This window comes from Centroberyx gerrardi, chromosome 12, assembly GCF_048128805.1.
Source record: "Centroberyx gerrardi isolate f3 chromosome 12, fCenGer3.hap1.cur.20231027, whole genome shotgun sequence".
NCBI classification, from domain to species: Eukaryota; Metazoa; Chordata; class Actinopteri; order Beryciformes; family Berycidae; genus Centroberyx; species Centroberyx gerrardi.
Window position 1 is genome coordinate 9,513,920 of NC_136008.1, and position 24,460 is coordinate 9,538,379.

At 43.7% G+C, this 24,460-nt stretch overlaps 1 protein-coding gene across 1 annotated transcript; it reads right to left on the reverse strand.

Annotated features, from left to right (window-relative positions):
- Window positions 1–4,211: 4,211 nt before the first annotated feature.
- Window positions 4,212–22,532, reverse strand: stk40 (serine/threonine kinase 40). The gene is made up of 11 exons (XM_071904573.2): window positions 22,349–22,532; window positions 18,656–18,782; window positions 18,083–18,168; window positions 17,279–17,422; window positions 15,930–16,154; window positions 15,522–15,574; window positions 11,279–11,394; window positions 9,320–9,464; window positions 8,621–8,740; window positions 8,290–8,374; window positions 4,212–7,987 (listed from the first exon to the last, which is right to left on the reverse strand). The coding sequence occupies exons 2-11, from the start codon at window positions 18,771–18,773 to the stop codon at window positions 7,769–7,771; spliced, it is 1,311 nt and encodes a 436-aa protein (XP_071760674.1). The 5' UTR covers window positions 18,774–18,782; window positions 22,349–22,532; the 3' UTR covers window positions 4,212–7,768.
- Between the last annotated feature and the right edge of the window lie 1,928 nt (window positions 22,533–24,460).

The following is a 24,460-nucleotide window of genomic DNA, read 5'->3' on the forward strand; positions in this document are numbered from 1 at the left end:
TAGGCCTTCCAGGAAAAGTAGTTTTAGAGGATGCTGCACATTGTCAAGCTTCATAACTTTAAAATCACATAGTTCAATTCAGTCTTTGTTAAGGGTAACGGTCAACATTCCTGTGGCAAGAAACGGGACATCAAGGTCAATTTAAAAACAACCTGTTGTAGTCTAAAGGCACATTGAGGAAAACATATCCATTCAAACCAGGTCTCTCCACCAATACACAGAACACACAAACCATGAAACATGCCTGTTATACATCATTCCAGTAAGTACAGTGTCAGTGCATAACATGGACTCAGACACACAGCCACAACACACACACACACATACAACACACACATGCCTCCTTGTTCACCTTGTGGCGGGCCGTTCTCATGGTGCTGACAGGGTGGACAAGGGCTCCCATTGACAGGGTCGCCCTCCTCCCCCGAGGACCAGATGTTCAGAGTTAGCGGGCAGTTTGAAAATGACAGATCCACTCTTGCGCCATTTTAGATTTCCCGCATCGCCCCTGACGCACGATTTGAGGAGGTCAAGAGAGGTAGGAAGAGAGGAGGGATGGGAGATTGCTTGTTGCTTCTATTCAGACAGATGTTAAGTCTACTCAAGCTACTTATCGCTTGGATGTTTAGGGATAAAAAAAAAAAAATCACCTCTGGAAAGGACTGTAGAATGTGTCGGTGCTTTCTAAATGCATCTAGCCAAAAGAGTCTTTAAGCAAACTCCCAATTTTCACTCCTTAATACTTCACCAGCAGTTGGCCTGGCTCCTCTCAGCCTTTTCCACTGGAGATTTATGCAAGACCATGCTATTTCTCAAAGGTGGAATGAAGGCTTGTGTAGGTATTAATAGGCAAGGAATGGATGTCCATCTTCACTATCCCAAGATATCATCTCTAACAAAGACAAGAACCAGCAGTGTTTCGCTCTCTCACCGAACAGGACAAGGTCAGAGAGAGAGTGAGAGAGAGAGAGAGAGAGAGAGAGAGAGAGAGAGAGAGAGAGAGAGAGAGAGAGAGCAGCTGAAAACAATCTTCTGCCATGGGCTGATGGGTTTCAGATGATTATGAGTAAGAGGGGTTATGCCCTGGGTCCATGTGAAGGTTTAACAATAATAATACCTTCTGGTAAGATCCCAACCCCCATCGGACACAGAACTGGTGGTGGGTGTTGATGACAAAAGAGCAGAGAATTTGCAAATTAACTTTACATCATGACGACCACAACACAATCTGACTTCATTGCTATCTTTGATTTTATTCATGCTCAAACTCTAACCCTTGTTAGATAAATTAAAACAAATCAGACTTCGCAATTGCAGTTAACCCGTGGAATATTGAAGTCTATGGTGAAATGGACTCCACGGACTGTAATCTTGGAACATTGTGCATTACATTACCGCAGTTTTGTTATGATTTTAGAAATTGCTTGGCCAGTAAAACAGTTAATTCATAACAGATAAATATTTAATCAACTTTATTGTATTTGACCACCATCCTGTGTAGCTCTCTGACTCCATTACACTCCATGTCTACACCCCACAGTGCCACAACAAAGCATTGCTTCTGCTGGCACCAGTTTTACAACTACCTCCAAAGTCACTGTCTGTCACTGAAGTAGACTGTGGGGAGAATATGAGGACTTGTGGTTTTGTTAGCTCATCTGTTTTATTGGCCTGAACTTGGATATTTGGTATCACGTTAAGGGACTTTCAATGGTGTCATGGAACATGAGCACTGATTTCTAAATTAGATTAAATCAGTTTCAGAGAACATGGCATCATTCAATTTTGTGGCAATCAACAGAATTGCTAAAACAAATGAAAACAAAGATTGTCTCGACATTTAAGATGCTTTAGACGTCTTTCTAGCAACTGTAACACTGTTACCCAGTGGTCGATGATGCCTTTATTGCATCTCAATATTCTTTCAGATCTTCGGTTTTATTCGCTGCATTTACAACGCTCAAAAACTGAGGGCCAAGACCAAAGGCAAAGTCAAGTAAAACAAGTTAAAAACCTTCCTTGCTGCTTATATGGGGACCTTGTGCACGTTCTGTGTAGAGGCCTCTTCAGGCGATAGCTGCGCCATGACAGTTTGCCAACAAAAATGAACTTTGTCCAGCATGTCTGTAAACGCTAATCTTAATGCTGTTAATCTCATTTTCTCTTTTATGAATCATTTTCTTGGAGGCATATCAACTGGAAACTCAACTGGAAATGTTTGTGTGGCATTCTGACTCTCCAAATAGGATACTGTGTGTAGATACTGGGCACTGGTTGAAGCTTATTCTCAAGTTGCATGCACACAGGAACAGAGGATTTGATTATTCTTTATTATTGAGTGGGCAGTCTATTTGCCTTTAGTATTTTTTATTCATTCAGACAGAGATAGAGATTGGATAGGCCAAAAGTGGCTCCAGAGGTAGGAGACTTTTAACTCTTTGAGGCACAGATCTTCAAATTCCACATGGTCTCTTCCTGTTTAGACATCCGTGAGAACTTCACATCTGTGACCCAATGCTGTAAATAATCAGATGTTTTGTTTTTTGTGCAAATGCAGCATAAACTGGGGCCAAAGTTTTGTGTGTTTGCCGGTGTGTCTGCCAGTGGAAACCATAAAGCCCCAGCAGGCTGGACACAGCTGGAGACTCACATTCACACACACATAAACACACAATGTAATAACTGCATAGCAGATGCAGCTTGGCACTCACTCTCAACATCAATTATTTCCCATACATTTTTAACAATTAAATAAACTGTTACAAGTACAATACACATACACAGGCTATGAAAACACTGCTACATACACACATCTGGAAAAGTGCATCCCTGTTCATCCTGTGTCATATGCGTCCAGATGGATGTAGCCTGTTTTTCTCAACTGAAAATGAATACGTAATACTCTAAGGTAATTAAGTAACAATATCACAGATCTATGACGTAGTGTTCAATGAACCATCTCCTGTTTGAGACACACATGAATCCTGGATGGACCTCCATCAGGCCAGCTGGTCGTAGTTTATGAGGACGTTGCATCTGTGGAGCTTTGACCCCTGAGACCTCCAGACTTTCCCCCTAATTTGAGATCTTAGGAAAGGGGTGTAATTCTCCAGTGGAGAGACCCGGCGATGACATGCTCCGATATGGGCGTCTCAGAAGGGTGGGAGAGTCTATTCATCCCCATTTTAGTGAGTCAGCACAACGTTTTCGCCATTGGTGAGTGACTGGTAATTGAGGGATACACTGTTCTGTCAGGTCTTTTTGTGGCATTCCAGTTGATTATGGATAAAGGTTAGAGAGACCGGCCTGTAACAGGTAGTTCACAGGTTTGATCCCTGCCAATGTGTCTATCCCTGTCACAGTTTTCCTCGAGCAAAACACTGGCTGTCCCTGTGCTTTGAACCCTCCCTGGTAAAATGCATCCATAAATTGTGTGCATCAGTGGGATATGAAAAGAGATAAATGCCTGATTATACACTGTGTAATATAGTGTTTGTTGTGTGTCCACGCAACAACTTTTGTGCATGTCGTAGTCATGGAAACAAACCAATCCTGTCTAGATTTGAAATGCAATTCAGTGTGCCTGACAGGCCGGCTAATGATGAGGTTTCCATGTGTCTGTGTGTGTCTCTGTGTGTTTTTTGGCAGGCGCACTGCTGCCTCTAATGGAATTAATGCCCTGCTGAAGAGGGTGTGTTTGTGTTCAAAGGACTGAGGTGAGGCGGGGGATCAGGAGACCAGCCCACAGGGTCCCATGGTGCTGTCAGAGTCAGCAGGAGGCTTCCTGTTTGAGCATGTCTACCTCGGCCTGATCCAAAACCCCACTCACCGCAAGTCTCAGGCTGTATAGACAGAGAGTCTACTATATCCAGATACTCTGATTCTTCATGCAACTTTCACTGTCTTCACCCCATAGACTTAGGAGATCTCATGACACAAAAAAGCACATACACAGACACACCTGCACAGCACCAAAGGCCTCAAACACACTGGACATTTTCTGTAGACTCTACAGTCCACACATTTACGAAACTATGTGAAAGTCAACAAAAACTGCACAAACACATTCAGTATAGTGCTTCACAAGAAATATACTGCTTCTACTCCTTTCTTTGGTTCCATTTTTTAAGAAAGTGCCCCACCTGCTGGCAATGAAAGGAACTACTGGGATACAAAGTCACATGTCAAAAAAAGTCAGACATCTCAAAAAGTAATGTTTCCATATCAAAGTTTATTGCTGACATGCATGTAGAGATCTGATGAAGTACAAAAATATGTTTTTTATACAAACGTGTTTTCATCTGTACAATTACGCAGTTTTTTGTATCTAGATGCCCATGTCCAACCAAGCAGCTTACAACACATTATCCCATTGGGTTTCAACTATCTACCACCACATATATCCTACACCATTACCTAGTTTCCAGTTGAAATAGTCAGCAAGTTCAATATATTGGTTACATATTGAAGACTAAACATTTTAGAATCGGGGTGAAAATCATTATACAAATTGAATGTTTTGAAAATTAAAAATAACATTTTATCAGTGATCCAATTGAGCAAAAGGTCTTTCTTGGAGATTTTCCTGTAGTACCCAAAGAAGCAAATTATTTTCAAATTCATAGTGGTTGTTGTGGCACACCTTGCAAGTTCAAAATCATGCAATAGTCACATCTTTCACAAAGAGTTTAACCTCACACTATTTCCATGCTTTTCAGTCCACAGAACATTGCAGTCTACCAATACAACTCTGTAAAACAAACATTGAATGTGGTAAAAATCCACTAGCTAGAATGTGAAACACTTTTTGATAAGGGGAGACAGATAATACATCAATATCAAGGGTCTATTGAGCCTATAGTTACTATTCAACAGTTGGGCTATACTGGGCCTCATGGAAGATGGTGTCAGACGTTTGCCACAGACGATCACTTTATGTTAGCGTTCAACGATGGCTACGGTGTTCATGAAACACCCTTTTCTGATGAGCAACCTACACTACTACAATACTGCTTTATACCCATGGAATTCACATTGAGGTGGGAGAAAGCTAACAGTTGTCATTACATTTTCTGTTACCTCCAAATGTGGTGGTTGATGGCCAACGTGGCCTCTAATGCATGTCAATCGGTGTGTGTTGAAACAGAGTTGGTATTGTTTCATTGGCCGGCACTACATACAATATGACTGGCGCAGTCAAGATGGTACATATTTACATACTGACCAGACAGTGCAGCCTTGTATGGGTCTACGGTGATGATAGTAAAAACACTCAACATCACTCCCGTAAATCAAGATAATGTGCGAATATCATTTTGTTTTCTGTAAAAAATAGAACTATGCAAAAGTCAGTCTCATTATTAGTGTAGCTTAAGTTGACCACAGAGTCTGTGGCAAAATGGCAAGAAAAATGATTTAAGGAAAAAAACAAAAACAAACAAACAGATGGTGTTCTTTCACAAACGTGGCTGAAAAGGAAGTAAACGCAATAGCTAAAGTTGCAACATTTTAAAAGAAACTAATGGAACTGCAAACACTTCTTGCTTAAAGCTGTGAGAGCAAAGATATTTGGGGCCTGTTTCATGGGCATGAATTAAACCTAGTCCTAGTCTATGAAATATTTATCAAAAGATATCTCCATTAGAAGGAACTTTTTTGACGAAGCATAATCCATGTCTGTGATAACGGCCCCAATAGCTCGGGAAAAAAATAAGTCTACACAAATGAATAAATAACAAATCAACTTGCATGAAGGAAAGCAAGGAAGGAAAAGAGGAAGTAGTATGAAAAGACATTTGGAAATAGGCCAGAGCCTCTATTCATGCAATCAGTTTGGATATAAATAGGAAGAAGTCAAGATAGCCTAAAGCAGATACCAATACGCAAAGGCAAGTTGCAGTGTACAGATGCCTAACATAGTCACAGGTTAGTAGCTTTGCCATGTTTGGGAGAATCCCTTTGATAAAGATGAGAATGCATCAATAGACAAAAGGATCCACCAACTAAACTTGAAACCTATGAATTTATATTTTGATTTCTCTATGAAATATTACAGTATCGATTACCACCAGCCAGCTAGTCTCTCAGAGAGCGAGATAATACAAGCATGTACAAGTCGAGCTAAAGAGAGGGCTTGTGAATGGCAACAGGATGATATTAAGTGAAATTTTCCAATCTTAACTAAGCATTTATGACAGAGGACAACTGCTGAACCATTCAGTCAAGCCCCCTGTCTTAGCAAAGCCTGCTCTGGTTTTCACAGTGTCTGCCACTGAGGCAGGCCAGATAAAAGAGATTGGAGGATAGCTTAAAGGGTCTGTGACTGTCAGAGCTTAACAACCCGACAACACTGCAGACCCTTATCTTTGCCTGACACACACTCTGGCCCAAAACACACACACACACACACACACACACACACACACACACACTCACTCACAGATACTGCACACAAACCAAAGCATTGCATGATAGTTCACATTCATACTGAAAACACTTGTCCCATGATCTGTCTTGATAAAGAGAAACAGGGAAGTTGTAATACCTGGAAGCCATTTGATTCTGAATGAGGCTGGAGGTATCAGTTCCTTGGCTAACAATCATTTTTTAAGACATGATTTTTGGCAAGAGAAATATGATAGTGCCTGATCTTCACTATAATGGCACTGAGGAAGTGTTACCACCAACATGCCTTGGCAGGGAGGATCCAACAGTGTTTCCCCATTCAGTTCTTGGCATTGTGACTTCCAGGTACCTGACACTAGCTGCCTAGGTGCTAAAAATAGATTTACACAGGGATGAGCAAAAGCAAGAGACAACGCATTCTGCAAATATCAAAGGATGCTTATACACATACTTTGATATTCAGTATCTTCAATGTCAAAAGAAGGGGTAAAATGCTACTTATTAAGGTTTATATGAAAAAAGCTTATTCAGATTGTGAGAGTAACCCACTGAAAAGGTTTCAAACTATTATCATTCTGACAGAAAACATTAATGCTTTATGTCAATGGTGGCATCAAGACTCCCCTTTTACAATCCCTTGTTTTTCTCAAGAACAGTGAGCATGGTTTACTGACAGAGAGGAGAGACAGAGAGGTAGATTGATTTGAAGTCATAGTTACAGACAAGACCACTCTAGATCATTTTGGATACGGGAAAACGGTAGAGAGGAAGAGAAGGAAGGCGTGAGAGAGGGAGGATGGGATGGAGGTATAGAGGAGTGACATCTGTGATCTGGTGATCTGACTTGAGGCAATACCATTGACAGCTAGGAAGAGAAGGGGTTGCTACATGATTCTGGTCCTGTATTGCTCAGGGGATCCAGAGTAGATGGGGAAAGTGTTACAGTAGGGAGAACTCAAAGGAGTAGGAATATGGGGTTAATAGTCTCTTCAACACTCCAGGCAGAGCATTGTGGTAGCCCATGTATGACTGTGCCATTAGGTTGGTTGCACAGTGAGATTTGACTGAGGGCGAGGAACCTTTGGTTCAGATTTTCCTCCAGGCTTCCCCCACTACATTTTACTGGAGGATCCCAGATATGGGGAGTGAAGTCCAGGTTATCAGTTTGTTCTGGTACCCTCCTCATGCCTGCTCCACCTAGCTTGCCCAAAGCCCACTTATGGGGGCTCCCCAACCCAGGTTTGGGCTGGGCCCCCTGTAAGTGAGTTCAGTTTTGGGGCTTATCCTCCTCAGTCCTCTCTGGACTCCGTGTGTCTCTCACCCCCTGGAGGAGGCCAGAGAGTCTGGGATGGGTGGTTGGGGGCTACTTCCGGAGGAAGCGCTGTGCCAGGATGGCGGCGTCTAGGGGGCTGACAGGCTGGGCATCGTGGCCAAGGCGCCGTACGGGTGGGATGCTGCCAAACTGGCGCTTGCTGAGGAAGCTCTTGGCCTCATGGATAGTGTTCTTCTCCTCAGCCAGCAGTAGCTGCTGGCGCATGTAGTTCTCAAACTCGTACTGCGAAGACTCCTCTGTCACCTTGGCCTGGGGGAGACAAATTAATTCTGCTCAATGTGCCTGCAGCGTTTGAGTTAATCTGAATAAATTGGTCCTCTAAAATGTGTCTGAAAAATACTGTAAAAACAAATATGCTCTCTCCACTGGATTTAAGTGAATTATAACAACCTGTTTAGTGTCATCATGGTACATTAGCATCAAGAATTAGTCCATGGTTTGTTGATTAGTGTTCCCTGACAAGCTCTGGTTGAGTGGCTCTTTGGATTCGTCCTGTGGGCCTACAGACTACTAGCAGAGGCCTGGGATGTCATGCTCTTCTAGGATCTTACCTCTTGCAGATGCTCTGGGTGGTTGACCTGGTCGTCAATATCCGGCACCACCTGGAGGGGACCACTCAACGATGAAACCGACTGCCTGTGATAGAAACAAAGTAAACACAACAAGGTTGATTTGACAATTGTGAGCCTGAAATTTTAGAATGCCCTATATGCAATCACTGTATGGCTAATGGCTACATGTATATACATCCAATCAAAGTGCCTGGAAAATCTATATCAGGTTATACAACCAACGGAAAGGTTCTAAACAACTCATGGCATCTAGTAATAGAAATTCTTTGTGATTGTGATTGTTCCAACATCCAGCAGGTGGAGCACCTACCAAGAGGCAATGATGGCACTGAGGGACTCCAGTACCTCTCCTGCAGTGAGCCTCTGCTGAGGGTCCAGCACCAGCAGCTTACGGATCAGGCACACCGTGTTCTCTGACACACGCCCATCCCTGAGAGAGAGAGAGAGAGAGAGAGAGGGGGGGGGTGGGGGGGGTTAAAACTGATATTGAAAGTATTGTAGTATATTATCAGCAATGCATTTGTACTATAAATGTATTTTTCAAGATATATTTAGTACATTTCAGTACAAGTCTATACATACACCTGGGTTTACCCTGTGATTTTATGTAGCAGTGGAACTTGGAGGTAATTTCAGTTTTGGCTGCTTGTGTCTCCCTGCTTTGGTCATGTTTATAAACCATTTGCTAAAAACGACTTTGGATGCTTTATCATAACAAGCATGAACAAACATTAATTTCAAACATCTGGACTGAACTTTGTGTTTGAGAGGGAAATCTGGCAAAATTACACTGTTCGTATAACTGCAATTGTGGTAATTGTAATGCTGTGGTGGAGAACCACAGCTGAATGAATACAGAGGAAACACTATAAACTGTGTGCTTTCAATACGCTGCGAGTGCAATCCCAACGAGGGCTTACCCCCCGTTTATGAAATGCATGTATTCATGGTACTGTGCTTTGGATAAAAATCTCCACCAAATACACATATACACGGGACAAGTACTCACTCTGGGATGGAGTACTCAGCAGCCTTGATCTTGCGGAAGAGCTCTTGAGGTATGCTGTCATAAAATGGGAACTGGCCATATAGCATGGTGAACAGCACCACACCAAGAGCCCACATGTCACTGGGTTTACCACGATACGGCCGACCTGCAGACAGGAAGAAGAGGATGCAGGATCAGTGTTTCAGATCAACAAACGGGACCTTTACAAAAAAAAGATGTGTTGTGTCAAATGTTAAGAAAATGTTACGCTATAGTCCACAGAGAATCCTAAACAGATTTGCTTCCTGTCAATCCGCTGGGTCAAATGATTAACAAGGTGAGTAAACACAAGCACAAGTTGTGACGCCACATCCATCATATTTCCTGGAACATTTCTAGAACATTGCCAACATGTCGAGATAGGAGCATTGTTATGATCATTAACCCCCGAGCCGTTAAAACGGCCATGGAGTGGTGATGAGTAAACCGGGGCTGGTGAGGGTGGAGCATGATGGCTGTGCAGGACCATAGGCGGTGTTGTTACAGCCAGGCAGGCGGCAGCAACAGCAGCAGGCAATTATGTTAAGGCTTATGACACACACGCACACACACACACACACATACACGGGCGGGGGATGGGGATGGGAGGGGAAGAAGGGGTAGATGGGAGTAGTTTCCCTCCAGTGAGTCATCGGTGCGTGAGTCACTGAGGCTCCGTTTCATTGTGTGCCTGTCACGTTATGCTGATATACACGCCCGGCTTCCATCTACAGTTTTTATGAGTTGAAGGCGAATGATTTTTGCTTCGATTTATTCCCTTCGCTCTTCTATAGTGTGCAGGATAATTTCCTAGGAATCAATGTTTAAATGGATGGCACATTGGGGGTATACCGTGAAAGCGTGTGCTCAAACATCCAGTGGAATGGTGTGTGGCTCTTAGGTCTGCACATTCAGTCTGACAAAATGAGCAATGTGAGGCTGAACAATAAAAAAAAAAAAAATTCCTTGTTTTTCAGAAGGCAATGTTTCACACAAAAAGAGAAGAGAAATATGTAGCTTCTCCTACACCTATCATCAGAAAATGCAATATCACAATTATCAAACCAACAGAGGAGAAGGCTATTTCTGGCTTTTGCCAATCATCCAAGATTGCAACATGGCCTCATTCTTGTTGCCTAATAACCGGAAAATCAAACACAAGACCGGCTGCTTAACATTACGCAATGCTCTTGAATGACTCCCAGCAACCCAGCTGGACCCAGATTAACCAGGGTCACTCTTCTAACAGGAGCTGCCTGCCTTTCAAGTCTGGCATTACAGGAAACAGAAGCTTACTGTGTGCTTCTCTTGCGGTAAACACAGGGATCACACTCGACACTGAAAAATATTTCACATATCTAACATTTACCATCACCTGAAGAGACCAGCATATGATTCAAAATAAGACTATACTGTATCCGCTATATTGCAAGATGAGCTGTTACAGGACTGGTGCTGTGTTACTTCAGTACTAGCCGTGTTGACACTTCAATAGAGGTACAGCTCAATTTAAAAGAGGTCTCCCCGTCTCAATGTGTTATAGAGAGTAAATATGAGTATGCACGTGGGTGTACATAGTAACCATTCCCTCACTACGTAGTTTCGAAAGGATAAATGAAAACCCTGCTGATGGAAAATGTTCCTCTGTTAGTTAAGTTAATGCTGTCAGTTTTGTGTGGATGTATTGGATGCATTTGTTGTCAATATATACATTGTTCCAACGTTCCATTCTTTTCCACTCTGTATCATTCAGTAATATCCCAAACTTGCCTGATGACAGCACCAACGCCATCTCAACTGATGACCACATTCAAAACAAGACCATTTGTGCCATCCACAACATAATCACATTTTTGTGTTCCTGCTCTTAAAATTGTTCAACAAACAAACAAGTTATTAGTGTATGCGACGATGCATGCAACATAGCCATTCTTCTCTCACCACTCAGTACGTCGGGGCTGATGTAGGCCGGACTTCCTCTCTGGTCTTTCAGCAGGTCGTCCTCGCTCACCAGGTGCTTTCCCAAGCAGAAGTTGGTGATGGTGATTCGGTGAGTCCTACAAGCACACAAACACGCCTGATGAACACACCTTCAGCATTCTCTACTTAACTTGATCAAAGCCTAGCAAATAGTCCTATGGGAGTTTAAATGCTGGTACAAACAGTCTTAGTCATCACAACAAAGATATGTTTAGAATGTGAAATGCACTCTACGATTCAAAGCATGAAACCGACACAGGCTGACAGCGAAATTACCAAAACGTGGAACTTGCTAGCAGGCCTAGTTGATTTGACACCGATTCAGTGGGCCTGGAAAACTACATCGGTATCTCATAAGAGCCCAGATGCAAAGCAGCCAGTGCAAACCAAGACTTGTCAGAAGTCACCCATCTCCTCATTTCTCTGTTTCTTCTGATTTTATTTCATACAGTAGGTCCTAGTATTTTTTTGGTTAAACTACTTTTTTTTTTTTAGACTCCATAGCACATGGTCAGCCCTTTTCATATTAGGTCTGGCCTCTAGCTACATTGCAAACCTCTTATTTCCCTGATGGCTGAAAGCTCGGGCAGGGCCGTTTTGACTGTCCTTCAGTCTAGACTAAAGGTGATTGTGCTTTCGTAATGAGGGCCTCTAAACTGCAGAACACCCTGCCTGAAGGATTTAGGCTAGATAATTCGGTATCATCTCTTAAATCACTTCTTAAAATGCAGTTTATGTAATTGTTTATTTTGCCCACTTATAATCTTGATCACATTTTTTTTTTTAAATCCATTTTCATTTTCCCATTTTAATGCTTTTCCTATTTTGATCTCCCTGTATTCTTGTTTTTATGCCTTCCCGTAAAGCACTTTGTAAGCTCTTTTAGATACTTTAACATTCATGCTATATAAGGGTAGGTTTACAATTATCATCATCATTGCAGCCACATCCAAACGACCATCCCCCTACATCAGGCCTGTGATATCTCCAGAAGGTGAACGCACCAGACACACTGGCGCTTCAAAGTCTGAGGAGCTCCACTGCTGTTACCAGGGATGTTTGATTAATTTGGTTTCTGTGGAAACACAGTGGGCCTATCAGATTTTTGCCTGACTCATCCAAGGTAAATTTAGTTTGCGTGTGGCAGAGTGAAACCTTACAGTATTTAAGCCAAGGGACTAAGGACTGTTCTATCTCTCCCTGTTCTTTTGAGGGAGAAAGAGAAAATAAAAAAGCCACACTTTGACAAACATGTGAGTCAACCTGTGGCTTGGGATAATTGTCTGGATGACTAAGCCGGCATGGTGATGGGGTGGAAAACGAGTATATAAAGCTAAAGAAAAGTTAAAATATGTGCACAGACGCGCAACTTAAAGTGCACGCACACACTCACTCCCATTCTAAATATGCACACACCAGAGAAAACATGCACACAAAAGCACATGAATACATATACATTATGGACCCTGGGTCCACTCAGGATCACGCTCCTCACCCACATCCGCTTTCTAAAGAGCCTGAGGTCAACAGCTTCCCCTATTCTCTCTCACTTTCACACCCTGCTCCATCTACATACTCACTGCTCCCATTATAGCCATTATAATGTCTGGAGCCAATTCCTGTCAAACACCCACATTCAACTAAATGTTCTGGTCTCAATCCTCCCTATGAACATTCTGTCCAAATAATCATTTCCATCTGCTTATGCGTTCCGACCATTCAACAGCTTTGTGATCCAAGTCTCTATAACCATACAGTGGCCTTGCGATCTGCACAAGGACGGGCCAAAGAAACAGAGTGCAATGCTTCAAGGACCCTCGACATAAAAGCTTCCTTTATGGAGGAGTCTGCTCTTTTGTCCGTGTGCATCACGACCGAGGCTGCTATTCTTGCACCGGAGATTGGGTGAATGAGATTGCATGTTTGCCTCGTGAGGCAAGGGTCCCTGAGGACTGGGGAGACCACACCATGTCCGCTTCCTAGTCATGTGACCCGGGTAGTCAGGAAACCAGAAACCTAAACACCACCCCCCCATGACTCTCACCCCTTCTCTTCCCTCCCCACAACCTCCTGCTGAAAATAACCCTGCTGATGAGAAACGAGGTTAAACACGGGGCATCCTTTGCACAGAGACCAGCAAACTGCATTTCCCAAAATACATTTCTTGAAGAATTAAATGTTTGGAGCGTCTCTCTAGGATTGAAGTCATGGTTGCTAACAACTGAGAGAGAGATAACATTGTGTAGCAAGGATCTGTTATATTAAATTCTAAGGTACTGTATGCATTACTGCATGGCTACTGCTTGTCTAAGACAAAAAAAATTTTAATTTAGAATGAAAGATGTTTGCCTCAAGGCCTTGAAGGATAATCTCTGAACTACAAATTAAACATTGAAGTTCATCAGTAAAGAATGAAAAGGTTGTTGGGCGCTTTGGCATTTCAACATAGGCAAAAATGCAAAATAGCGCTTCACTATGCCATTTTTCCAAGGGATAGTAAAAACATGACAGAAAATACTGACATATAGCCAGACTGTGCACTGAAAGACACAGTAGACTTTGGAAGGGGGGGGGGGTAAGGGCATAAAGGTGTGAGCTAGTCTTTGTGGTTCATGAGAGCCTGCTGATGTAGACTGACAGGAGCTCTGTGAAAAACAAGCCCCATTAACACCTTGTTGTGGCATGTGTATGCCTAAGAATGGCTATGCGTCTCCATCCAAATGCAACTCAATACTACAATCAAGGAAGTCAATACAGCTCAACATAAGTAGTCAACAACCCTGCAGATTGATCTACAACGTCCTGCTTTCATAAGAGCTGGCTTTGCAAGAGGAAATCGCATCATTGTTGCCTAAACTGCTGAGCTTGTTGACGGTGCATTTCCCAATGTGACGACAAGCGGCGGGAGAGAAGATTTTGGGAGCGGTCTTCCTCTCCACTGACCATGTTCTTCCTGTACTGTACATTCATGCACATCCAGGGTGGAGTGGAAGAGGAAACATGCAAGCAAGCGACGTACAAGGCAAAAAAAAAAAAGAAGACAAGAAAAGTGAAAAGAAGAAAGGAGCCGTGACAAAAGGGATAACAGGAGAGCAAAGGGAGGGGGAAGGAAAAAAAAAAGAAAGAGCAGAGGGTAAATAGAGTGATGACTGTGTGTGCGCGTGTGTGTGCACGTGTGTGTGTGTGTGACGTGCATCACGGTGTGAGTCAGCCCTGAGCTATGGGGCCTTTGGCAGGCCTCTCCTTTGTCTCCAGCTGGGACGGAGTGTTCCGCTCGTCTGCTCCGTTCCCCGCCACCCTCCTCCCTTGGCCAAAACACTCTCCTGTTTCATCACCACCACTGCTGGTGGGGGCACCAGGCTCTAAGCCCTGAGAAGAGTGTGTGTGAGAAGATAAGCTGGGAACTTGACATTTCAATGCATGTACTCACACATGCAGGTGATGTGCCACGAGTGAATGAGTAGTACTATAGAGACAAATCCATGATTATGCACACACCATGTGTCTGATGCAAGCATAGACGTTTGAATGTGAAGGTGTGTGTAAGCAAAGCAGGAGCAGAGTGTGTGAGTGCCTGTGTTACTCATGCAATCCCACAGAAAGACTGGCTTTTGCGGGGTGTTTTTCCAGTATCTCCAAGCATGCACATGCAGACCTCCGCTGTGAAAACACGTGTAGCAAAGGGAGAAAACAGCTACAGCTTGCGCTCTGGTAAGAAATACAGATGAGCAAAACACAGAGGCACACTACCACCACCCTCCTCCTCCTCCTCCTCCTCTCTCCCACAGAGAACAAAGCAGTGGCACGTTCTTTGCTCTGTTTTGCACCAGAGTCCAGTTCCCCCTCTGCTTCCAAATATCCAACCATGGGAGATGAATCATCAGTCCTTACTCAACACATAGGCACGGAGGGCCCAGAGTCAAACGGAAGAGAGCAGGGCATAACGTTGCTATAGCTGGTCTCACTCTTGGTCTGAGAATTTGACCCCTGCTTAGGTTTAAGGCCAACTGTACACTGGATACAGGCTGCTGGGGCTGGCTGAGGCCTCTCACACATGACCGGGTCTAAAGAGAATAGTTTACTGGCAGGCTGACTTGGAATGACCTGGTCTAATGAGTGAGGCAACTGGCTAGCTAACCGGCTGACAGGGCCCAATGAGAGGGATGGACTGACTGGCTGGCTGAAAGACTGAGTTTCATCTCACCGTTTGTTCAGCACCATGTTGCCCAGCTTGAGGTCTCTGTGCACAATGTTTTTCTGCAGGCAGAAGAGAGAGACAGAAGCAAAGAGAAGATTGGTCAGATTGTGCTCAGTGAATCATTGCTATCAAAACAAGCTTTCATCTTGTTTCTGGGAGTGGCACATGAGCATGTGAAATGAGTCATCAGAAAGGATGTGTGATTAGCAAACAATAACAATGCAATTGCTCCTAAAGCTGACAAAAAAAATGTACGTTCTACTATCCAAGCTTCCTTCATTGATAAAAATAGACAAATTAATCACTTGCTCATTCTTCTTTCAAGCACACTGCCAACAAGTATGGTGGATAACAGCATAATCTTTCCACAGAAGCACAGTTTATGTTAGTCTACCTCAATCCAGCTAGATTTACCTTATGCAGGGCCTCCACCACACGTACTACGTCGTAGAAGATGACGATGGCCTCGCGCTCGCTGAGTCGCTTCTCCTTGATGACGTAGTGCTGTAGATTGATTAGGTCGGCTGTCTTGTCGCTGAAGTCGTGAGCGCACAGGCAATCCAGCACTAGGCAGATCCGCTTCTTCATCTTGCGCACCTTGTTGGCCTCCATGTCCTCCACTATCTCGTAGGCTCGGTCCTGGGAAAGGAGCAAAGATGAGTGTGAGGGTCCTTTGTAAGTTGACAGAGTTACTGATGCAATATATTTCCGATGCATTTTCCAATGGCCTCAAATCAATATCATAAGTTGAGGCACGCAGGAATGCATCAAGTCGAATGGATTCCTGTAGCATACCAGCTGATAAAGCGGATTCATTCAACTTGGAAGGACACAGACTTAAGCACTCAAGCCATAAATCAATAGCTTGCATGTAGCCATCTCCAACGTGAATAGAACACATCCACCCCTCCACACCAGGGGTGTGGTGGAGGACGAATAACAAAGGTCATTCCTCTTTTGTCTTACGACTCAAGCCATAGCAGAGTCACCACTCTATTGATTTCTGTATCAGGTTGTCAGTTTTTTAGATACAGCCAGAGCCTCTGAAAGCTTTCATTATTAACTGGTTCTCTCACAGTGGAGATGCACTATAATAATCCAATCAATATTGCAGGTCTTAAATGAATCACAGAGTGCACAGCTCAATGCTGCTATTCTGAGAACACCGCCAGAGTGGAATTGACAGGATGTGAGAGAGAGACAGAGAGAGAGAGAGACAGAGAGAGAGAGAAAGATGGAACAATAACAAAGTTAGAAGAGGAGGCAGACGGGAAGAAAGGCGGGGGGTGGGGGGTGACTCATTGTGAATGGATGGGGCTGTGAATAGAGAATGACTGCAGATAAATATGGCTTTCAATGGTACTCCCACCTCTCCACTGAAACAGCCCTCAGCAGGAAAATGAAAGTAACCGACTGGTCTAATGACAAGCTCACCTCTGCCGTTACTGACCCAATAAGAGCATGTTCTCACTTGTACTTGCTCATGATGACATCATGTTCTGAACTGAATATTAAGTGACAGAAACTTCTCCATGGTGATGTTGGCATATTTAGCATACTCAATCATAAAGAACGCTCGCCCACACAGGTGCTGAGTAATACCGCATAATCTACAAGACAAAGTCTCTCATTTTCTCTCTATTGCCTCTGACATTTTTGACAACCGTTGACAATGATTTGATTGACTGATTTGAAAACATTTAATATGCTCATGCCAGTAGAAATGTAATTTAGTTGCCAACAGTCTGCAGGCTCGTATCTACCTGGAAGAGGCCATGGTGGTGCACCACCCCATCCTGGTTGTGCAGCAGAGAAAGGAGGGAGTATTCCGTGTGCAGCAGCATCTTTCCCTGCCTCTCTTCCTGGGTCTCCCCGGCAGAGTCCACTCGCTCCTCCAGCGTCAGGATCTGCCGTAAGCACACAAGAGAGTGGGGCAAAGGTTAGAGGTCACAAGAGAAGGATCAGACAGGGGAGACAACCTTAACCACACAATATTGTGGAAATATTCAGTGCCAACACCAAAACCTTTGAATGACTGAAGACATGCAAATAGGAAACCTCAGCTTAGCCTTTAGCAGGGGGTTAAAATCCAGAGTGGGGGATGGCAAAATGGGGCTACAGCTTTGAAATAGTGGCACATGTCCCAATGCGAGGTAAACAAGCTGTGCAGCAGACACTGAGGCGCTGTAGTCACGGGTATGAGGGAGGGTCATGGAATGACTCACCACATGGACGTGGGGGTTAAAAGTTGACATTCCAGGTGGGGCGCTACCTTTCACCCTTCTTTTCCCCATTCTAAAGCTGCCCTTGTGTAAAGGGGCATTATTGGATAGCCCCAATAAACAAATTGCCAGGCTGTGGCTTGTTGTTTGCCCCAGACTGAAACAGGGGGCCATAAACTGAACACCAACAAAGCTGTATGTTTAGGAAGGTCAAAGGTTCACATGTCTATTGGGACATCGTAGCCTTTGTTTTTAAGGGTATGCTCAAATTGCTATTGAACTGTGAGCTGTGAATGCATTGCTATTGTCAGAAAGAACAGTGTGGAGTCACACACACACACTTACCTTGAGCTGATAGAAGTCATCTGTGCCGTCCTTCCGGGCCAGACACTGCACTATGCTGGGCACGGGTGAGTTGCCTAGGCGAGGCCCTGCAAGTGAAAGAAAGGGAACAGCTGCATGACCAAAAGGCAGGCTACATGCCGGAGTGTGTGCTCTCACTGCAAGTCATTATGGGCTGCATGTGCATGCACCCATTAACACCCTTAGTGTAATGTTTTCTTTGGCACTCTGCATTGCAAACAGTGGAGGAGTGGTGTACTGAAAAACAGAGAAGTTTGAGAATATGGGAAAGAGATACATGTTCTAGGAGGGAGGAAACAACAACTTTCCTGCAAACTAGATTCCGAGTTTTCTAGTCGATGTCATGGGGATCAGAAAAATTCTTCACATTCTTGTCTCAGGAGTGCGTACACACACATGCCCCCCCCTCTCCCACATCTTCCCTGGTTTCCTGCACATTATGCACACACACAAGCACATTTGTACACTAGACACATTCTCAGTCACACACAGAGCTCTGAGAGGCTACCATTTCCCTACTTTTGGGGCTTGAGCAAACCCCACTAGCTCCCTTACCAAGGACGAAGGGCCCGGCTCTCTTGCCGTTACTGCCAGATATCCCTGGACACAGGAGCTTGCTGGCCCTGCCTGAGGTCTCTCCAGCCCCCCTCTCCGACGAGCGCCGCTTAGACATACTGGAGCTCTGTGGGGAAATAAATCAGATTACATAGGATAAAGATAGTCAAGTTAAAGTGGTGAGTACTGACATGTGACTGCAAGGACACAAACTGCAGGACTAAACTAGCTCCACTAAGCATCAGATCAAAAATAGCATTAACGCTGTAATCTATAAGAACACATCAATGATTTCAAATAGTCTTTCTTTAAAAAGAAAGCCTATACCTAGGGGTTCAGCAGTAGTCCACCTGGCTGGTTGAAAGCATACCAATTTGTGGTATGAGAGAGGACAGGAGCGAAAGGGGGTAAACTTCAGGGCAGCTCCTCCCAGCCTATTTTAAATATCCCTCCCACACATTTACCAACACCTCAGTGTGAATGTGAGGCCATTACGGCTCCATTCAGAATGATGGCTGCTGGCGTCAAGGGTGACACCTCAGATTCAATCTCCACAACAGGCAATGAGAATGAGCCATGCTCTGCAATTCAAATGGCAAATGCAATCATGTAAATGCATTGCTCCAACAATAAATTCTTTATGGCCAGAGATGGTTAGAAAATGAAAGCATTTTCCATTTGCTTTTTAGCATTGCAACACATGTCCGGCTTTAGCTTTTCCTGTTGCAATGGCCATGCATTCTGAAAATCCTTCCGCTCTTAATCTGCATGGTTTTATCTCAAAATCTGTGCTGCCGGCTTATCTAGGCCTGTCTGGTGAGACATGCCTTCCTCTTAGAAAAGACATACGTGTCCTAACAGGGCTGAAACAAAAATGCCAAGCTCTTACACTATGATAAGGAACTAGATTTGCAAGCCAGAAGAACCAGTGACAAAGTGTGACACATCGTGACACAAACTAATGTAACTGCCACAGCAGACCTATGTCCCTGGATTTCAGGAACGAGAGGTAGGCTTTGTTTACCGATAACGAGTTCCTATGTGATGAAACCCCCTCTGGTTCCCGTAACAGGGAAGTAGTGCCTAGAACCGAGAATGATTCACCCTGCTGTCGTCCCGGGGTTCCCATGGACAGAAATTCTTAAATGCCAGGGTGATGACACCAATAAGAGCGTGAAATGTGCCCCTAAGCATCTGATATGTCATCAAAACAGCGCAGAGAAGTTAGGTCAACAAGAAAGGCAACACAAAAGGACATTTCTGAAGTGAAAACGCCACTGGTTGATAGCAGTCGAGTGGATACATTAACAGGCTGTGCCAGCTAGAAACATCCCAGAGTGAGGTGATCCAGACCAATAAAACCCAGAGCATCTGGTAAGCTGTAAACTCTGCACTCAGACACCTGCATGAAAGTAGACATTAGGAGGTGAGGTGACAAACACCAAAAACCTGCAGAATATGTACCCAGTCTTGCAAGTGAAACAAACTAAAATATAGTTGGTTAATGAATTCGGTCATCTTCCTGTTTTAAAACTCTCTGGTTGTGCACCACTCACCAGTTGGCGTTTTTGGGCAGAGAGGACGCAGGACAGTTGGCAGTCGGTATGGGCTGATATGAATTCTCACTTCCATGAGGCTTTTTGTGATCCCAGACAGCAGACAGTGTCATCATCATGTCTCTCGCCCATCTGTCTCCATCTCCACTAGTCATCACCCACTGAGTCTGATGAGCTGAGGTTTTCATGTGACAGCATTTATGGCACAAGCCAGAGTGACACCAAGTCACACTGCCAATAGTAAGAGACGAGCCTATTCTAAAACACCCAAAGCAGAGCAATGGCAAAAACAACTACTACAAATCATGAGGCTCCTGGGCAGGAAACAACTGAAACCTTTTCTGTCCAGTGGCCAGGCAGTTAAACTATTTCCAATATGTTACCAGACAAATAGAGACGAAATGAGCACAGAACCGAATTTATCAGCATTTGGCAACTAGCTGGTAGTTATTTCATACTTCTGACACGGCTATCTGCAATTCTACCTTGCATGTGTTCTGTAAAACCATGCACTTAGTGTTTACAAATCTTGATAAACTAATGCATGCACCTAGAACCTATAACACTAAACAGACTCAACGGTAGAAAATGCTACACATCACAGCATATGGACCCTAGGCTATCTTAACACCAGCTGTACTGCTGTGAAGCCAACTTCCGACACATCTCAAAAGCAAAGGTCAAAGCAACCAACTAACGCACATTGACCTAAATGACATCAGTGTGATGACAGCCCAGGCCTATCCTTATCTGACACTAGTTTGCCTCCCTGCACAGCCGATGATCTGGCAAGCAAGACTAATCTGCCTCTGACTGTACCAGAGGGAGGACAAGAACAGATACAGCTTCTGAATCATTTCACACAAAGGAAGAGAGACACGCTGTCGGTGCCCACGAGAATGTGGGCTCCTTAAATAGTATTAGAAAAAAACAACCACACAGGTGCCTGAAGATCCACCCACGAGACTACCTATTGTAGGAGCAGCCCTGGCCGCATGCCACTCGCCTGACTTTGCAAGAACATCTTCATTGCAAACTCAGATAATACCAGAATGGACAAAGAAAACAAAGGACACTTGAGGAGATTGTAAATATAAAAGATTATTGGTTTACAAAATCTAGGATAATCATAAAGCCAGTGATGGGGCATGATCAAATTGATCCACAAATTGATGAAACACACAAGCCAGGACAAAGAGGTGGCCAGCTATCCAGTAAAGCCAACCTCTTGCAACCCGAAGGTCATATGGGCTTCAATTCTGCTGCCTGATTGAAATGTCAATCAATCGTGCCATCTGCACGCTGTCTGTCTTGCCTGTAACTGCAGTCGTTGGCTGCATTGTTCTAATCACAACGTCCTTGGCCACACGACAAAACTGAGGCCACAAGGTCATATTGCAGATCATTCCATGAAAGTAATTACAATAAAGACAGATTAGACACATTGTTTGGTACCATTTTACGACCACAGGGTCTCAGACACCTATAGATCATGGCAACTAGTGCTGCAAACGAACAGCGAATACATTGCAAAGTTGCAACTTGTGCATAACCATTGTTCGGACAATAAATAATGTGACCGGCCAGGGGCTAATATGTTGTACCCACAACAATCACTACTTGCCCGCCTCGAGTCGTTTCAAAAGAACCACGCAGATCCTATTATACGGCGTGCCTGAATTGTGAAGCTATGTTTGACTGAGTGTGTTATTTATATACAAACGCACTCCGAATTTGGATAACACACACGTTCCTTTAGCACTACGGCTACATTAAGTTTACTATAACGCCAAAAGTGCAATTAAAAACTACAACAAAGCTCACTGAATTCCTCGGCTAAAGACGTTGCCACAGCAGCTGGCACATTGGCCACACAAAGGGGCACGTATTGCAACACAAGGAGTTGGGGTTTCGATGCAAACTACCGAAAGCAGCAACTGCGTTACGATTACCATAGAATATGTCCTTATGCGCCAAATAGATTTTAATACGATAGCTAGCTAGCCAAGTTATCGCCAGCTGAAGGCTACAGAACAGCCGGGAGGCCATTTAAACAAAGTAGGTACAGCTGGCTAGCCTTGTGTAAGCCAGCAAGCTACAGCTACGGCAACCTATTTCTGTTCGTCACCTCGCTTACCTCGAGCCAAAACCGCCGGGTAAAGTCTACGTCGTCTTGTTACAGCATGGACATGTCTTGGGTGAACGCCGTCGTGTGCATGTGGAGTTTGTTTCTCGACCAAACGAGACCGTGGTGGGTTGGTTTCAGGTTGTTTCAGCCTCTGTTACCGAAATGAGCAATCAAGGAAAAGCCTCCGCTCTTCTCTGATCGCATCTTTCCACAGCGACAGCGCCACCTGACAACGGAAATGACGCACACGATAACATGATTGACAGCTATTTTCAACCAATGCGACCCCCTAGTTTTATTCTAGTTTTTTTTTTTTCCTAGTAAATGATTGCGCACTGATGATGAAATGCTATGCATAATAAAAGTTGCAAAATGAAGCAGCATTACATCATGGTTGTTACAACTAAACAAATTAAAATGCAAGTTAGCCATTTGGTGCTATAAGGAGCAACTGCCCTGACAAATGTTACCGTGGACATACAATATCATATTGCACTTCATTCAGAATAACCATATGACTCAGTCAACCTGCATATCCCTGAGTTCAATCAGCATTTCATTTGATAAGTGGCCAAGATTAGAGAGTTGAGAGTCTCCCTGCTCCCTCAAAGAATTCCATACTATTAATCCCCAAAGATCAAAGTAGTCATGCATTTGGTATTGTTTTGTTGTTCAATACAATACCGCCAATAAAAAAATCTGACAATAACAATATGTCGTCTTGCTGGAATTTGCTCAGTGACTAAGTAGGCTACTATACTACCTAACCTTTTAAATGCCAGTGACCTTACTTGACATAAATAACACAGCCCACCTATAATGTTCCCAATTTAGACTCCCTTATTTAACTTAGATTCCACCCACACCTACCAGTTTCAAACCAGTGGGCAGGTATGAGAAAGACGTGTAAAACAAAGAGGGCAATCTAAATGGCAGAGGCTTACTTGTGTTGCGCTAGTCTTCCTGCCTTGACTCAGCAGAGCATATGCCCCTGGCCACATGAAACACTTGTCAGCCTGTGGCTTTACAGTGTCCTGCCCACAATTTTGAGGAGGAAACTGAATCATACCTCTAAACGCAGGGGTGGGGAGAAAAGCCTCTTCTAATTGCGCTTTGGGCCTGTTTAGGAAAGGCACGCTTAGGTTGAGTGGATTTTCAAACCTATTGTGTTATTATTCTGCTCTTCAATGTGCATTTTATATTTCTGTAATATAATATCTGGCCGCGATAGAGCCAGCAGTGCAAGCCTTGTCCTTATTGAAGGTACATGTTTGTTCATGATAGCACTTTGTAGAGCTCTACAGATATAGCTATTGTTAGTTATTATCTGAGAAATAGTAAGTCTATAAACTTGATTGATGTCATACTGAATTTTGTTTGTCATAAATAATATCATCCTTGCTTGTGATTTTCCACTGAAACAGGAGTAATTAACTTACTATGCAGTACATATCCGACTCCATAGCCCTTTTTTTTTTTTCACAAATCTTTCTAGTGAAGTGAGCTGGCAAGTTGAATCCAGTGCACAGTCTTGCAGAGTGATTGGCATGGACTGTATAGCTTCTGTGTCTGTTTGTTTTGAAGGTAGGTTGTATCCTCAGGGCAGGTAGTGTTTCTTGTCTCTCGTTTGCCAAGATTATTGGGAAGACCTCACCAGAATCCTCCACCCCCAGATCAATTCAGAGAAATGTCTCAGCATGTTTTGCCTGCATGGTATGCGCAGTGCTCATTTGTTTGTGTGTGTGTGTGTGTGTGTGTGTGTGTGAGTGTGGTTGACTGGGGGAGTGGGTTATTAGACGTGCGCAGACTGCACACAAATAACTTGGCCACAGATAGCTGTTGCCATAGCGATTCTGATTGTAAGTCTATGCTGGTTTCAGAGGGGAGTCTAATTTTGGATGACATTCATACATATTGCTTTCACTGTTCTGTTTTGATTGGAGTATAGATTGATATATCAACTTTAACCCATCAGACATTGTGATTTTTTTTTCTTTGAGTCCTTACATTCCTAAGGCCGGAGACTTAGTAAAAATAAATAAATAAATAAATGAATAAAAATAAAGTATGGTCTATGGAGTACATCCATCATCTCTTGGTGCATTTTTACAGAAAGAAAGT